Source organism: Echinops telfairi, unplaced genomic scaffold (genome assembly GCF_000313985.2).
Source record: "Echinops telfairi isolate 266 unplaced genomic scaffold, ASM31398v2 ScPeMD7_23;HRSCAF=83, whole genome shotgun sequence".
In the NCBI taxonomy this organism is placed as follows: domain Eukaryota; kingdom Metazoa; phylum Chordata; class Mammalia; order Afrosoricida; family Tenrecidae; genus Echinops; species Echinops telfairi.
In genome coordinates, this window is record NW_022103920.1 from 61,203,466 (window position 1) to 61,221,950 (window position 18,485).

General features: G+C 39.9%; 1 protein-coding gene across 4 annotated transcripts in view; it reads left to right on the top strand.

Annotated features, from left to right (window-relative positions):
- The window catches only part of PPP1R9A (protein phosphatase 1 regulatory subunit 9A), a 337,964-nt gene that overhangs the window by 256,246 nt on the left and 63,233 nt on the right, over positions 1–18,485 (top strand). For all 4 annotated transcript variants that reach the window (XM_045288700.1, XM_045288701.1, XM_045288702.1 and 1 more), the window contains one exon: positions 10,077–10,232. In XM_045288700.1, the coding sequence (XP_045144635.1) occupies positions 10,077–10,232 (156 nt within the window). The remainder of the gene's footprint in view (positions 1–10,076; positions 10,233–18,485) is intronic.

Below are 18,485 nucleotides of genomic sequence, written 5' to 3' on the forward strand. Positions count from 1 at the left end.
GATCTTAATATACATACCAAGATTCACTTAGATCAGTGGAATATTAAGATCCAAGCGATCTTAATATACATACCAAGACTCACTTAGATCAGTGGAATATTAAGATCCACGCGATCTTAATATACATACCAAGATTCACTTAGTTCAGTGGTTCTCAACCTTCCTAATGCCCGTGACCCTTTAATACAGTTCCTCATGTTGTGGAGACCTCCACCCCACCCCCCGCCAAACCATAAAATTATTTTTGTTGCCACTTCTAACTGTAATTTTGCTACTGCTATGAATTGGGCGACAGGTTGAGAACCGCTGCCTTGGATGTATAATGACAGAACTATTAAAGTAGTAACGTTGCATAATTCTTGGGTCACATTAGTTGTCCTTCTGTGGAATAAAAACTCAGGGAAATACAATTCGGTCTCTTCCCACAGTTCTCCTGGCATCAGGATAAGTGCTTCATTGTTTCTTTGGCAAAGGAAAGGAAACGCAGGCAGATTGCCAGTGTGAAATTGCAGTGTGACATTTGAATTACAGAGGTCTACTTTGGTCTGTGGAGGGTTTAGTTCTAGATCTCAGTGGGAAAAGTAGTTATCACTGATTCGTTCCTCATACAGAATATACAAGGAACTTAAAGTAATGACATGTACCTCTAAGTATGTAAGTAACACATTAATAACAGGAATCCAATCAGGAATAATCAGTCATGGAAATTATATTTTATGCTCTCAAGAAGCCAGTGATTTAGCTGTGTAAACAATCAATATGTATCTCAAAGGATTTCAGTCATTTTCAAGGTCATCTGTCAAAAAGTCCGATGATCCTAGTGTAATAAAGAAGCAAACAAAATTAAAAATAGTTTTGAAATTTGTGGTTCCACTTTTTCTCTGTAGGCCTTTGTTGTTTGTTGTGTTCTGTACCACAAGATGCAGGGACAATATAAATGTTATGAATTCGTTGTGTCCTCAAAAAATAGGTGTTTTAAAACCTTTTATGCCTGGGGTTATAATCACATTTGGGAATGGGTTGTCTTAATTATGTTAATGAGGCAAGAACAGGTAAGGGTGTATGTTAAGTCAGTCTCTCTCGAGGTGTGAGAGATTCAACAAGCAAGCACAATTAGCAGAGATGGGACTGGGCAAGGAAAACTGCAAACCACCAGAAGATGGCCCGGGAGCAGAGAGAAAGAATGGATCCGGAAGAGAGAAAAAAGAAGAGACTGAACCTTCCCATAGAGCCAAAGAGAAAGAGCCTCCTCCCTGGAAGCAGCGCCTTGAATTTGTACCTCCAGCCTCCAAAATGTGAGTGAGAAGATACATTTCTGTTTGTTAAAGCTATCAATGGTCAATTGTTGTTTCAGAAGCACTAGATAACTAAGTCGAGAAGATATTTTCAAGACAGAAAGAAGAAATTAGTGTCCCGACAGGGTAGAGGACCCGGGGCAAGGAAGAATGATGGGGAAGCCTTTGAAAAAGTCAACGGAACAAATGTGTGGGGACTTTTAAAACCAGCTATGTCTCCGGGCTTTTCTTCTCCCATTAAATTACTTGTGGGAGACCATTCTCCAGGAGTCCTCATGCAGTCCACGGCACCGGCCCTCCTTTGTTTCGGACTGCCTGCTCTGCAGTGTTTGCGTACCACGCACCTCGATAAAGACAGTCAAGCCCCGTCTTTGAGTGAAGAAAAGCGTGCTTTCTTAAAAGATTCACGTCCACGGCGCAGCTGTGTTTGGACGTCTAGAGCCGCTATGAGTCAGATCCACTCCATGGCAGTGAGTTTGAGCTTTCCTTTCAGAAAAACTTCTTTTCAAAATCATTTTATTGGGGGTTTGTACAACTCTTATCACCGTCCATCCATCCACTGTGTCGAGCACATTTGTTGCCATCATCATTCTCACAACATTTTCTTTCTACTTGAGCCCTTGGTATCAGCTCCTCATTTTTCCCCCTCCCTCCTACCCTCCCGCCCTCATGAACCCTTGATAATTTATAAATTATTGTTATTTTCTCATGTCTTACACTGTCCAATGTCTTCCTTCACCTGCTTTTCTGTTGTCTGTCCTAGGGAGGGGGTTATATGTAGATCATTGTGATTGGTTCCCCCTTTCTCCCCCACCTTCCCCTACCCAAAAACGAATTGCCCATTGAGGAGGTGGGCAAAGGACCTGAGCAGAAGTTTCATAATGGTAGAAATCTGAATGGCCAGTAAACCTATGAGAAAATGTTCCTGATCATTAGCCAAAAGAGAAATGCAAATTAAAACAACAATGAGATACCACCTAACATCCTCAAGATAGCCCAATTAAAAAAATCAGAAAGCAGCACGTGTTGGAGGGGCTGTGGTGAGATAGGAACCCTCATCCACTGCTGGTGGACCTGTACGTATGTACAGCTACTATGGAAATCGATTTGCCGATATCTAAAACAGATGGAAATTGAGCTACCATACGACCCAGCAATCCCCCTACTGGGCATCTACCCAGAAGAGGCAAGAAACAAACCATAACCAGACATCTGTGCTCCAATGTTCATCACGGCACAGTTTACAATTGCAAGGAGTTGGAAACAACCCACAATTCCATCAACAGATGAATGGATTAAAACGGTGGTACATACATCACAATGGAGTACTCCACATACCTGCAAAGCAGTGAGGAATGCATGAAGCACATCACTGCATGGGAAGAACTGGGGGAAATTCTGCTAAGCGAAGCAAGCCAAGCACAAAAGGACAAGTACAACCCGAGTCTGCTGAGGTAAGCTTAAAAATGCAATTGGGGCATCAAGAAAAAGCTACTCTATGCAAACATTCCTGGGGAGAGGTCCAGGTAGTATGGCGGGCCAGACCAAATCCAGGGATACATATGGTCGCCAACTAAAAAGGAGGGGAAAAATAGGCCAGTCAAACTTTTATATACTGTTCTACTCATGAAGAAACGCTTAGACTCACTAAGGGCTTTGGTCTCCAGGGGTTTCCTGAAATGTTTGGGCTTATTTCACTGATAGTTCAGTCAAGCCGCTCAATGCTATCTCCTAGGCTGTTCAACCTCAGTCCTAGCTACACAGAACCCATAGCAGGCTCCATCACTCTGCTCAAGGAGCAGAACTCAAGGCCACTCTTAGCCCTCTGCCTGGTACTGCTGGAATGGCTGACTCGGTGTCCTGTTTTACCTCCGTGGGTTTGAATATCCATTACAATGACTACGCAGAACTTGCAGACAAAATTCATTATTAAAAGCTTTATTAAGGAAGTTCACAAGTTCTAATGCCAGTGAGAAATGCTTAGGGTTGAGTTGTTTATCAGAACATCTTACAAAGTTCTTTCAGGTGTGCTAAAGGGGCACACCACTCCACTATGATTCTCAGCCGGAGGGCACTCACTCAAGCTGTGGGTCAGCAAGCCCAGCTTCCGGAAAGAAGTGCCCAAAGGCACCGCACGCCACCAGCCAGGCTCCTGCACGAAAGCACACAGCTTCTTTAGTTAGGACCTCCACCGTTCTGCTCCGTGCGCTGGCTGCCGGCTCCACTGCTGCTCCTCTTCTGAGGGTACCGCTCTTGTCTGGATGGAGGAGACACACTGCACAGGGATCTCTGGCCAAGAGGATGCACTCCACTCCCGGGCGTTGCTGTTAATGAAACCCCTCTACCTTCTGCTTTCCAGAGAGTTCATTTCATACACCGCTGGATGGCATTCCAGGGAACCCGTTCCCAATTACTCACAGGTGAATCCCATTAGTATGGTCCCCTACCTTCTTTAACTGGACTTAATGCAGGAAAAGGTCGTTTGGTGGGAGTTAGACACTTAGGCTAGAAGAGCCACTTTAAGTAATTCACTGATCCCAACTGCATTGTGTATTTTTACTGACGCTTGGGCTGTTGCCTATGACCTATCAGTTTGATGTGTCACTTGCAAAATCACAGGTTGACAAACTGGAAACAATATTGCAGCAGCATATCAAACCATGGGCAGACATAAGAGAGATCTCAATGCATTGCAAGAATTACCATAGATCACATAGCCTTCAAATCAGCAGTATGGTTTAAGTCAGCACGGCTGATTAGAGTACATTTGATAAGTAGCCTACATCATATGCCCTGTAAGACAAACTGGTTGGATTTTGACCCTAGCCCCCCTTGATTAGAATGATTAAAGTGGCTGAAGGAATGTCAAACTTACAGGACAATTCCTGGGAAGCTAAGACGGTATTAAAACTGGGTTTGAATATTGCTGGGAGCTCATTCCCTATGAATGCGTCCCTGTTTCATGCGCAGAGGGTTACTCCAAGATGGCAGGTTGCTTTCTCAGACCGAGGGTTCACAGAGACAGAGGAGTGTGGACAACAGGAGCTGAAGCCACAGGCCGCTTTGTCCCTAATCTTAAAAGTAGCATCCTTCACTCTCGTGGTCTCCTGCTGACTGGAAGGGAGTTACTACATCCAACTTACACTCCGGAGGAAATGAGGGCCCGAGTACCCACGAAGTGGGAGGTCATTGAAGCCACAGTGCGGCCTGCCTTCCAGAGAAAGAAATTGAGCCCATATTGCTGAGTACACTTTCTAGAAGGAGGAGAGAGAGAAAGAGAGACGGAAAACCCAAGAAGACTTTAAAATCGAATACTATCTTATTCATTGCCTACCACACTTGCTGGAAACTAATTAGAAAGGAAAAATAAAGTTTCAGTTGTCTAAAAATTTTATCGGCATGTTTTAACTCTTATCTGTTCAGAATAACTTATTACCAGTGTTAACAATTATTTGAAGAGCCGAGAGACTGAAAACAGGGAACACGAAGGTCCTGATAATATTCTATGTATGAATTCTGGATGAGGCTTAACCTGGTGACAAAAGTAAGAATAGGGAGAAATGTGGAAGACATTCTGAGGACAAATGTGTTGAAAGGATTAAGCAATGGAGAAATCATTGTATATGAGGGGCCAGGTGCCACGTTGTATATTTTATATATTTTATTTCTTTGAGTCCTTTCAATATGTCTTCTCAGCATAGTTTCTAAGATTATTTATCTCCTTATTGTCCATAGAACAGGATACCACAAAAGAATAAAGCTAAAAGAAATGTTTATGCTCTCATATCACTGTAAAATCAAGATTTTTCTGTTTCGGGTCCTTGACAGTTCTAACCCCAAAGCCTGTGCTTTTTCATTGGACCATTCTTGTACCATTGGCCTTGGAGAAACAAGGGCTGGTGAGGAGCATGGAAGTCGTTTAGCATACGCTGGGCGGCCAAGTGACAAGTAGCCTGCGTCATATGCCCTGTAAGACGAGTAGCACTTTACATGTATCGCCACCGAAAATTCTCACGGCAGCCTTAGGAAGTTCCCATTGTTCCCATTTCATAGACGAGCAACTTGCTGCAACTTGAACGTTACAAAGCGAAGACACACAGAAGCCACTGGGAGAATGGCAGCGTGAGAGAGAGGGGATGTTTTTGCTGAAGGCCATCCGGGTAGCTGGCACCGAGAGAGGGGTTTGCAACATTGAAGCATGAGCGTGAGGTCTTTCGGCTCCAGAGAAAAAGCAGTTCTCTTCTATTCTCTCCCCGAACTGAGTCTGAAAATATACATCACCAATCCAAATCCAGTAAACAAATTCCAACAAAAACTGCACAATTCAGGCTATTTTTATGATTAGCACCATTTAGTTTCCCCAAATTTACCAGAGCAAACATTGCTACAGCAAAATTACTGCTAATGGTTGAGCGTCCCAACAAGCAAAAATCCCCCAAAGGGTCATTGAGGCCCCAGCTGCAGCTGCGCTTCACTGTATTTCTTCCTTGAAAGCTGAGAATTAACAGGAAGATGAGGCTCTGCTGTGCTGTGCAGATGTGGTTCAAGCGGTATTAACTTATCCAGCACACATTTGCTCATTCCCTACCAGAGGCCAAGCAATGTGCCGGCCATGCTAGGATTACAGGTATAAAGCAGCCAGGGTATAAATCATCAGGGAGCGCATAGCTGAAAGAAGCGGATGGGGGAAGGCTGATAGCAAAAGAGCTAAGTTTCACAGACCATGTAGAGCACGTATTGGCAGCAAAAAGAAGTGGATTAAGGCAATCTTAAAGGCAGCTGCTTCATAGGATGTGTTAATGGAGAGGGATATTCATCTTGGATCACTCGCGGGGCCATGTCGGGGAGGAGTGTGAGGAGGCAGGGGCAAGAACATTTTCTTGGACTGGAGTAGATGCTGGTGTCTATCAAAATCAAGATAGAGAGCAATAGGCTTAGAGGAAGAGAACGTTTTACTTCTTCAGTGACCAGCTTGCTTAAGATTCAGGCGAAGGCATCTGACTAGGACCTGCTATTTATGAGCAGACTTAGCCAAAGCGTGGTTGTGAAGTACAAGTTGGTGAGCCTCACCAGGGTGGGATTGTAGCATCTATTGTAAGCGGCAACAGCGGCAGTAGCTGATTTTATTCTGCAGCTTCTCATTTATTTTAAGCACCTACCAAGTCCCAGGCCTGTTTTTAAAATGTTATAGCCATCCTTTATTTAAAGTGATAAGGAACTCTTATTATCCTTGCATTATACATGCGGGAAAGGAGGCTGAGATGCAGAAGGCCACAGAGCCAGGATTTGAATCCAGGCCTAAGTGACTCCAAAGCCAAGAGTCTTCCTTTCTCCTCACTTACCCATCTCACCAATGCCATGGTTACCCTTCGCTTTCTCTCTTAAAACCCAAACTAGATATCCACGGCTTTCCTAAGCATTCGAGGGGCTAGTTGGTCCACACACTCTTATTCCTCCTAGTCACCTGGTGTGTTTACCAAGAGACAGAGCCGGTGAGCTGCATTGTAAATACGGGTGTTGTTATTATTGTTATTATGTGTATTATTGTAAGTATGGGCATTGATAAAACTACACACAGGGTTTCAGATTTCCGAGTTTGCCATATTTGTGTAGATCCAACATTTTCTATATTCCTCTATAGATGCCGGGTTCAGTCCAATCATATCACTTATTTTATTTCAGAGTCACAATAAAAATGATTTTTATTTTCAATAAAGAGTACAATAGTAATTTTGATTTCCAGATGTTTATAAGATGCTGTAATTAATGGAGCTTTTATTCTAAAGTCTATTTAGACTGGTCGTGATACCAGAAAGTACCTTATCCAGAAAACTACAATATCAGAGGGTCAAAACAGTAAAGGCACAGCATGTTCATAAGGCTAACTGGAAGTAGAAAACGTGTTAATGAAGAGAGGTGATTTCATCAGCTATTGGGAAAGAGAAGAAACTAGCTAATTCAAAAGTAAAAGAATCATGAAGAAGTATTCTTCATAACTTACCTTTGGGAGGATAATTTTGATAATTAAATTGGATGACAGAGCCAAAATTAACCTCTCAACTGCCACTGAGTCAGTTCTGACTCATTGTGACCTGCATAGCGTTTCCAAGGCCATTGCTATTTCTGGGAGCAGATGGCCTCACCTGTCTTTATTAAGCACCTTGTTTTGAAGGATTGACTTTGTGGTTCACAGCCCAATGTTTACCTGACAGTGCCACTAGGGTTCCTTGAAACTATACTAAGAAGGTGTGTGTGTTGTGTAATCCTGAATGTTATTATTCACCATAAAGAGGAACAAAATAAACGTATGTGTGAGAATAGTGCTTTCTTACAAATATCTTTGCTGCTCATTTTCTTGATATCTCCTAGGAAGTTCTAGATATTATCAATGAATTGTAATTGGCATTCTTTGAAAGACTCTTTTAAAAATAGTTTTTGAAGTCCTGTTACTTGCTAGGTACCATCTTAGGTACATTAGAGGGGGCTTCAAAAGGTTCATGGACAAACTTTCATAATCTTTTAATTCTCTTTTCCACAAACTTTTTGAAGCCACCTTGTATTAACTCCCTCACACAGGTAGAGGGAACACATATCTTATTTTCAAGCTGGCAAAGAGCAAATCAAATTGGTTAATTTACCCTTATGCTTAAAATGCACCACATTGTTATGACTTAGTCATATTTTCAGTTTACCTTGTGCTATTACTGTGTTATTCAAGGCAGTTATCCAATTGATGATCTTGAAATAAATGTTATATAAATATTGAAGCTTCATAATAGAAGTATGGCTTTGCTATTAGTTGTAATTACCAATTAAAAATGAACACAGTTTTATACCTCTAAGTCATAGTTGTGAGCAAGGCATCTTGAAGTTTTCCACGTAATAACTCAGCTGGATTATTAAGATTAAGACTATTAAAATTACTGGGATTTACAAGCTACCTGTTGACTATACACACATGTATTACTGATATCTATTAAATATATTAATATGCATATAACCAATCTATTGAATACTACAGAATGGGGTACTAAATCTGAACATGTAGTCCTTTTAAGTTCTTTTGGGTGTTGCTGGACCAACAAATAGAAGCTGTCTGGAGTCACCGATTGCCCACTCGTCCACTGTCTTCCCTTTCCAATTCCAAAACCACTTGGATTCTGAAGAGCCCTAGGGTTGCAGATGTGGAATCATCAGAGATCAAGGTGAAGGCCTCAGATCTCGTTCATGTCAGTCAAAGCATTTCTGTTTTGGGGGGTGGGGGAGCTTCTGATGTGTAACTAATTTGTAAGAGTACTGCTGTTCATGAAAAACCTGGCTTGTTATTCTTAAACATGGCCGCCATAGTCATGGTCTTCAGAGGGGTAGAAGGATGTGTAAGGTGCTGTGGCAGCTTGTTCATCATGGTCCATGGAGCCCACCCTCCTGCCATCATTTGGACTCCACAACCTAAGAGAGATGTGAGGAACTTGGAGACAAAACGGGGGCAATCACAAAGACCGGGATGGAGGAAAAGAACGAAAGTTCTAAGGAATCTAGAATCATTTTACTTAAGAAAGGGAAGCGTACATGGCAATGTGACTACGTGTGAGAAATAAGTGCAGTTCCAAATATAGTGCAGAATTAAAAGCAGAGGAAGAAGAAAATGTTAATTAATCAAATGTCAAGCCTACTTAATCAAATATAACTGAGCATTCTTTTCATAGATTATTATGAACGTTTCTCAAAAGGCAATATGAATTCCTGTCCATGTTGTATATAAAGGTCCAGTAATACCTAAACACAGTGGACACTACCTCAACAGAGCAAATCAATCATTTATCCTTAAATTATACTCTAACAGATTTCAAACGAGCATAGTCTTACCGCCTGGTGCCGCCATAAGGAGAGCTATTTTCTGCTCATGTTAAAGAGGTTTGTTTTGAGGACCAGGGGTCATGTACTCAAATATCGATGGGGATCCACAGGTATTGCAAAATAGGGAGACTGAGTAAACTGAAGTTAGTGTGGTTGTGGTGTGTTAGAAAGTGCATGGCCCAGCTGAGAGTAGATTGACTCTGGCCAATTGTCAGCATCTAGCAATGACCCCACAGTGCCTTATCTTCAAATTCTCAAGAGAAGTTATCTAGACTTTTATGTGAAATACTCTTGTTTTTTAAACATTCCCAAAGGACTCAGATTTATCAAGTACTGTGCAGGAAAAATCCTATTACACGTGTGGACTTCCTGTATACATCTTCAGTTCTTCCTTTAGGTTCCCACTTAATCAGCCTAATAGTTAAAATGCAAACCAAACAAACAAACAAAAAGCTGATTGACTCTAAAGCTAGAAGAATTCCTTTATTAAACCTTTTGAAGGCCCCTTCCAACTCTGAACCTTTGATCTCATCTTCTTTCTTCCCTACTCCCAACATTGAGAGGCTTATTCAAACAATAGGTAGAAGTTAAAAGGAATGACTTATTTCCCTAAGCAACAAAATTTAATTTAGTAAAACTACAAAATATATTGGGGAAAAAGTAACTCTTTTTGCTATAGTATAGATGCTGTCGATGCTATTAATCAATTTTTTAGTAGTGCATTTATGTTTGTCTGTGTCACTTTGGACATTTGCACTAACGTGTTTGTAATGTTGGTTGCATGAGGCATGATTGACTTAACCACCTACTTACTCTTTTAGCGGTTAGTGACATCTCTTATTTATCTTTTATGAAATATTTTAAAATAACCTATCACCTCCTGGGGGAGGGACAGCAGACTTTCTGAAATCCCCTTCCTTTCAGACAGGGGAATATGCCACTGATGAAGAGGAGGATGAGGTAGGGCCAGTCCTTCCTGGCAGTGAGATGGCCATTGAAGTCTTTGAGCTGCCTGAGAATGAGGATGTGTTTTCTCCATCAGACTTGGACACAAGCAAGCTCAGTCACAAGTTCAAAGAGGTAAGTTGTTGATCTGCAAAGCATTTCTCTATTGCTGGCCACTTCATTAAGTATATGTTTTTGTTTTGAATAATATAGTAAGAATAGTCAGTCTTCAAAAGATAGCTTTTAAATTTCACATTGCCTTGAATCTCATTAAGCTTCCAGGCACAATGTAAGGAGATGCCATTCTACAATTTTTTATTCAAATGCCTGTTATTTACCATAGTGGCAGCTTATAACACGCCTGGCCCTTGATTTCAAGGTTTGACTTCAGTATGCAGCTTTTGTGAAAGTCTAGGTAATCTGTATATTCAGGTTTTTGCCCAAGTTCTGGTACCTAGTGATAAGCTTTCCTCTAAAGCAGTGTGTTTTTCTAAAAAGGCTCTTTAAAAAAATATTTTCCTCCAAAAAAGAATCCAAGTTAGAATCAGATGGGATACCCAAAGGGATTTATAAAAGCGAAGTTAGTAAGTGGACTTTTAACAGGATTAAGAGAACTTACAAGGGGTGGTGAATTGTACCCGACCAGCCAATAGTGTGAAATTGTTGCTGTCTTTTAGCTTAATGGGCAGAGAGGGTGAGACAGTATCTGTTATCCTAACATCTGCACCTGGAAGAGAACGGAGCCACTGCAAAGTACTACACCCTGGGCGCAGGGAGTGAATCATATCTACCAGCCCCTGCTCTCTTCTACCAATGGCTCCTGTTGGCCAAAGCCAAGCAAGGGAAACTGGTCAGTTCAGTGTTGAAGTCTGAGGGGTCAGCAAGTGTAACTTATGACACAAATGCCTTCTTTTTTTCTCTTCCAACATGTAAAACATAAACAGTGATGAACTGAACTCGAAGCAGTGTCTTTTTTAGGGAAATTTCCTTTGTTGCTTGCAAATAAACTCATCCTTATTTATAACTTCTCCTAACTTAGCCTAAAACACTGAGGCTTGAAAACTACTTACTCTGTGTGGTCAAGCCTATTATTGACTTGACCATTGGCAGAGGGGGGTTGGCAGGGGGGCATGAGGAGGGAATTCTCTTATAGATGAATAACAGCCTTGAAAATGACAGTTTTATAATTTGTCATTGTATTTATAATATCCATTATTCTTATATTTAAGTTTTCTAATTTTGATGTACCATAGTAGGTCAATAGAATATACTATCGTAGAATGATTCCACAGCTCAGAATTCCCTTAGAATAGGCGTAGCAATACCTATTTTGCAGCAATTTCTCACAAAGACTTTTTATAGTAACAGGCCGGATCAAACCAAAGAGCAAATCAGAAATACCAAAAAATGTATTCTCTCAGAAGTGGCTAAGTTGGGGAGAAGGGTGGAATCCATCTCTCCATAACTCTGTGGCTCTGATTTGACTCAGAGATAGGGATTTTCTAAAACAGTGGATAGACTGCTTCTGTTCTTTAAGATCTTCTCTTGATTGTTGCAACTCTCAATTCAACTTGGGCAAATAGTGGTAGCCACGAGGTTGAAGTCGTTTGCAAAAGCCTGTAGTGCAATTCTTCCATGTTGACATTATTTGGGACAGAAGTATATGTTGTACTGTTTGGACAAAGCACATTAGCCCAACTTTCATTACATCTATGGGTCCTACAAATTTTGTCTCTTCTCGCTAGACTCTGAGCTTCTCTGTTTTTAACCCACCATTGCACCCTTGGTTCTTGAACAGTTCCTGGCATTCAGTGAAATATCTTTTCCAGAGTGGTATCAAACATGGACTGCAATTTGTGCAGTGAAGCGCAAATCGAATGCCTTGCCTTCAAGTCAGTTTTGACTCATAGCAACCTTGTATGACAGCATAAAACCGGCCCATATGGTTCCCAAGCTGTAAATCCGTGTGGACGCAAACTGCTACATTATTCTCCTGCAGTGGGGTAGATGGGTTGGAACCACAGACCTTTGGGGCTAAGAGTTGATCACGTATAAGCACTGGGTTACCAGGCTTCCTGGAAACACAAATTCTAATTCAATTTTTCCCAATAGTTGACAAACAGTTTTAATAAATACTGACTTACCCAATTCCCTCGAGTTGGATTAATCTGCGTGATTAACTACAAAATTAGTGTGGCACTATCATGTTGGCCTGTTAATTGCAAGGTTGGCCGTTCAAACCCACCAACCACTCTCAGGAGAAAGTTGAGGCTGTCTGCTTCCCTAAAGATGTTTAGCCTCCGAAGCCCTTTATGGGGTTGCTATGGGTCAGAGCTAACATTGATAGAATAAATCAGATCCACCCACCTTTTTCATCAAAAATTCCTTAGCAACTTAGTCTTTTAGAAAGTTTTTAAATCACCTTATTGATTCCCTTGGAAAATTTTCTTTGTAATTTTAACTGTATTTACTTTAAATAGTAACTTAATTTTTAGAAAACTGGCATTTTTATCCCAGGGGTTCTTTAATCCAAGTTTATGAGGTGTGTTTAATTCAAGTCTTATTCTGACAGTCTCTAAAATGTTTATGACACACTCTATTAGTTAGATAAGCATGCAGCTATGTTTTGCAGAAAGTCTGGCTAGACTGGATGAATTGAATCTGCTCTGTAGTTTATATTGTCTTCAATAGAATTTAGAGACTTCCAGGAAGTACTTGTGGAAGAGAAATCTAATGACGTGTGTAAGATAGAAATTTTCTATTCCTGCAGAGCTTGTTATTGCTCCCCTAGAAAACTATCTGGCCTGGTACCTGAGTGGGGGTGCATTTTAATACCTTTTATAATAGTTATTACTTCATTCAAGTGTTTGATTTCTCCTTGGGACAATTTTGGTATTTTGTATTTATTAAAAATTCATATATTTCATCTAGGTTTGCAATTTTATCATCTCATGTTTTATCATGTAATTGTAAACATTTTAATATATAGAATTATCTTTTCATATTCTTTCCTTTATTTGGATATTTTGTCTTTTTCTTAGTTTTTTTCCTAGATAATTTTGGGTATTTTAATAATTCACATGCTGATAAGCATATTAAGGCTTTAGTCTTTTTCTGATACTGTTTCAGTTATATGCCACACTTTATACTTGTAGAGTACCATGGCCTTTTAGTAGTTATTTCTCTCTAGATTTTCTCCTAGCTTAAGAATTATTTAGCAGTGTATCTTTTACTTTACAGACATGTGAAGCTCATTTGCTATTTTAAAAAATTGTCTTCTAACTTATTGCTAGTAAGAAAACATTATATATGAAATCTACTGTTCAGAATTTTTGAGACTTCTTTTGTAACTCAATTTATTTAGCAATTTTGCACTAATATTCCTTGTGTATGCCAAAATAATATATTTTCTGTGTTCGGAAGTGAAGTTTATAGTTTTCATATATGTAAATTAGATTAATATAAAAAATACCCACGGTTTTCTTTTATAACATGGCTTAGACTTTATTTCCTCTACTTAAATTCTGACAAGCCTTTGTTAATAATCATCAGTTATACATCTTTTATTTCTTCTTTGGAGATTTGTGTGGTTGAAAACATTGTTAACTGCACATTAGGGGAAGAATTATGACTTCTGGATTGAGTGCACTTGCCCACATTCCTTCTGATGCATTTTTGCCCCCAAATTTACTTCTTCTGGTAGGAAAAATCGAACAATGATTTTGTTTTACTTCATATTGACTTCCTAGCATCTCTTTTCCCCACTCTTCAGCTACTCTGTCATTTTGTCCAAGGGCGTGTCTTTAGTCAGCCTATTTCTGAATATTACTTGTATATTAACATGCTTGTCAGTTAATTGGTGAGTTTAGTCCATTTACATTTACATAAATAGCTTTCATACGAGAACTGAACATCTGCCATCAGATTTCATAGTATTGCTTTCCAAGTTTTCATCCTGCCTATTTCCTTTTTGAGCTAATGTTCGTTAGATATGCCAACATTTCATATGCTGCGTAAATGTTATAAATTTTAATTCTAATACCTGGGTTACTTTTCCCTGTCAATTGTACAAAGCATATCGATTACTTTGCCTTTGCCATCTAGCAAAATAATAATCACAGAACATAGACTACTCTCACCTGTCTCCCCTCCCCCTCTCTCTTGTACTAATTAAAGTGGCATAGTGGGTATGACTTGGGCTACTAAGCGCCAGGCCGGCACTTTGAAACCGCCAGCTGCTCCACAGAAGATGGGATTCTTACTCCCAGGAAGAGTTAAGTCTTGGAAACTCTGGGGGCCGTTCTGCTCTGTCCTGTGGGCCATTACCAGTAGGCTTCGACAAGATGGCATTACATTTTGAGATACATAGGTTTAATTTTACAAAAGCTTCATTCTGGCTCACCTATACGTTTTTCTGCCCTGATATAAAGTCACAGCGACCCTGTGTAACTGTTTTCCTGCCACACAGCATCAGACATTCCACCTGCATGACCCAAAGATGAACTCAGTGACCAGCAGGCTTGAGCTGTATTCACTGTGGTGGAATAGACTGTTCCTAATTTAACTGCAGATTCAGGCTTACCCAGTCTACATGGAGTGACGAAAATGTGGTTAGATTGCTATCCCCAGTTTCCCATTTTCCATTATCCTGCTTCAGACGCCATTTTTCAAATACCCCTGAAAACAACTATGTTTTGCCTCTAAGAATTTCTCACAAGCTTTATTGTTAATTAATGAAACCCACCAGTTTTCTTCTTCTCTCCCTCCCCTGCCCCCGCACTCCCTTTTTGCATCTCCAAAATAGAATTAAATATAGCTAGGAAATAGCACTTGCTACTTGGCTATCTTGTTGTAAACTGGAAGTTTCCCCTTATATAATTCCATTGTTTCTCTCCGTATTAAAAAAAAAATGCTTCATGCTATTTTTCTTAAGAATGTTTGATTGCTCTAACTTAAGTGATAAATATGTAACCACCATACTTTGTTATGTAAACATCAAAGCAATTAAGGTTATGAATTTGTCTCTGATTGTGCTTTTGGCTACATCTTTTGATTTCAGTGTGCATCCCACTTGTTAACATGCTACAATATGCAATTCTCTTTTTTTGTTTTCTCTTTGATTTGAATAACTGGAAACAGTTTTTGATCTCAGCATTTAAATTAATTGAATGTTTTATTATATCATGATCAGTTAATGTGGTCTTCATCCTTCTTTTTTTTTTTTTGAAAGTGATGATTCTATTCTTGACCAATATGGATATTTGTGAATCAAGTGATATGTGTTTTAGTCTCTCTGTATTCCCACATACTGTTCCCATTTGGCTGGCAAACTAAGATCCAAGTAGTAAAATCATATCTCATTGCTGTGGTTTGTATCTAACAGCTTTTTGTTTTCTGTTTTATTGTTATATTCTAAGCATATAAAATATTATGACTTAAAGATTGTTACCTTTAAGTATACTTTGTCTGACACTAATTTCTGGCTGTTAATTTTGTTTATAGTTGCTTAATCAACAACTGGTATTTAATTATGAATTGTAGCACTTTGTTTTATTGTTACTTTTCCAATTATAATCTTTGAGCCAGCTTAAAATTATTATTATAAATGCTCAAGATATAATTGCTATAATTTCATTTTATACTTTGTTTCTCTTATGTTCATTCATTTTTACTAAGAATTCTCTTCTATATTTTAAAGAATAGTCTCTATTTCCAAATTAAAAAAGAGACAAACCAATACCAATGAAATTCCGTGTGGAAATTTTAGTTACTATCTTGATTCTACATAGAATTGTTTTAAATGTTTGTTGCTAGATTTTTGTTATAAGTGATTGTGTTTACACTTAGGTTTATGGTAATGCAGTCAACAAATTGTTATACTTTATGCTTAGGCAATTTCAGCTATTCTTTCACATCAAAATTTTCTAATTTTTAAATTCTGAAGATTTCCTCATTTATCCTTATTTCTATAAGTAGTTGTGTTAGTCTGGGTAGACTAGAGAAACAAATTCGTAGACACACACACATGTGTATAAGAAAGAAGTTTGTATACAAGAGCAATTATATATTGAGAAAACATCCCAGCCCAGTCCTGGTCAAATCCGTAAATCCGTAGTAGTCCATATGTCTGATAACAATCTAGGAAGTCCTCTTCAGACTCACAAAACATATAATGACGCCGAAGGCAGGGCGATCACAGGCCAGTGGTGATAGAAGCATCTCAGCACTGGCAGGGTCTCCATATGGCTCCTCCAGCTCCCAGGGCTCCATCAGGGTAGGTCCATGTGGCTTCTCCTCAGGGATGTCTCACAGGAAGTCAGTAGAGAGTCTCCTGCCTCCTAGAAGGAAATACCGGAATTCCCAGAATCCCCAGAGGAAAACCATGCCCACATAGAGGCCTCATTGGCTATATCCCAATGAACAGACCAGACTCCACCCCTTTGCTCATAATGCTCTCAACTTGCCAACGGATTATATAACTACCACAGTGGCTTTAAGTATTCACCGGAGGTATAGTTTACATTAACATGTGTATCTCAGAATGACATTCTATTATCATGGCACAGGAAAGATGCTTTCCTTGGCTTGTCATTTTGATTCACAATTTGTTTTCCTGTACATATTGAAGCATAAGCTCCATTGTTTTAAGTTGGCATCAGATATGGTAAAGGAAAAGTCAAAAGCCAATGCTGAAATTTTGATCCTCATGGGTTTTTTTTTAGCCTAATTAAACATTTTTATAATAATTTCTCGAACTAGACCTCCTCTCCCTGGTCAGATAAAAAAGCAAAACCCCTAAAGTCAATGGACGATGATGTCATGTAACCCCGCCAAAATGAAGGCCAACCAACCATGAGTCGTGCTTTCGTGGAGCAGGCTAAGGCACACTTCCATCAAATAATCACGCAAGTCATTTCAAACGTCTTTCATGTCTAGGCTGGAGCTAATTTATGAAGCTCTATGTAAACTGCAGTTATTATTTTGCCCTTGTATGGACAAAGGATGCTATTCTTATCTGATTACAAAATTGCTAATACTAGAATTCTCAGGTCTTTCCTGCAAAGATAATATTTTTCACTTTTTAAAGAAAAAATTCTTTTCCTGTTTTCACAAGGTAGGAAAAAAGAGTGCAAAAGTTCACTCTCACTATGTTTCTATTTCTAGCGTAATTATATTTAGAGTATATTGAGTCAGTGATATGAATACACATCTTTTTGTATTGGTCTTTTTGAAAAAGACAAAATATACACAGCAAGTACACCTGCAGAATGTTCAATGAGAGCGACCATCCTCTGTGAGCAAAGGTACATTTCTTGGTGCTGTGATCCTGGGGTGGCTTTCCATGGCCTTCATGTTAAAGTTGACAGAAGAGATGAAAGAGATCAGTCTTGTAGGTCAAATGACACCAACCTGCAATTCTTAACCTTTCTTTTTCTGCCATCCCATCTCAAGTCTTCCTCTGGTCTAGACTCTGTGGCCCACAGGTTCCAACAAGTTGTTCATGCTCCGTTTCTATTAGCCAATTCTGGTAACCTCTCGCCCTGCAGTCAGTCAACCTGATGGACCCTTGGACCTGCACCTTGGAAAGGTTATTGATCCCTGACGTAAAGTCATTAAGCATGTGCAGAGGACTGTTCTAGAATTAGAAAACTCAACCCTTTCCCAACTACACATCTTTTATCGAGTCCCTTCACGTCTCTGAAAGAATTGCCTTCCATATGAAACGGGGACCTCTCAGGCTCATTGGAGCCAACTTTGCCTAGAAGGTCAAGGGCATCACCAGAGCTGACCTATGGTAAACCATAGATTTGACCTTGGACCAAAGCCCAATCTCATGGGACCTGGTTATAGGAATTGCTGACTATGATAAGCCATCAATCAGCTCATCAACTTCCCAGGGGTGGCACTTATTAATTTCCCTGTAATGTATCTCCTGAAGGTAGAGTCTCATATGTTATATTCAGGGACTTACACAAGACCGGGCATAACGTGTCATTCAGTAAATATTGAGTGAGTAATGAGAGTTGTGCCTCCGAAGGAGCTCTGTTGGCACTGTGAGATAAGCATTGGGCTGCTAACCACAAGGTCACTGGTTCAAAACCATCTGCTGATCTGAGGGAGAGAGATGAGGATTTTTTCAGTTTTGTAAGCCCTGTCTAGGGCCACCATAAGTCAGGATTGATGGAGTGGCATTGGGTTTGGTGGTGTCCTTTCTAAGTTCATGAATCGCCGCAGCAGCCAGTGGGAGAACACTCGGAGGCCAGCGGCAGCCATCCATAGTTCCGAGTTCGAGTCATGACATTTCTCAACCGAAAGATGAAAGGAGGACATATACCTTTCATTTTTGTGAGGATAAAATAAGGAATGCATTTCCAAGGCATTCCAGCG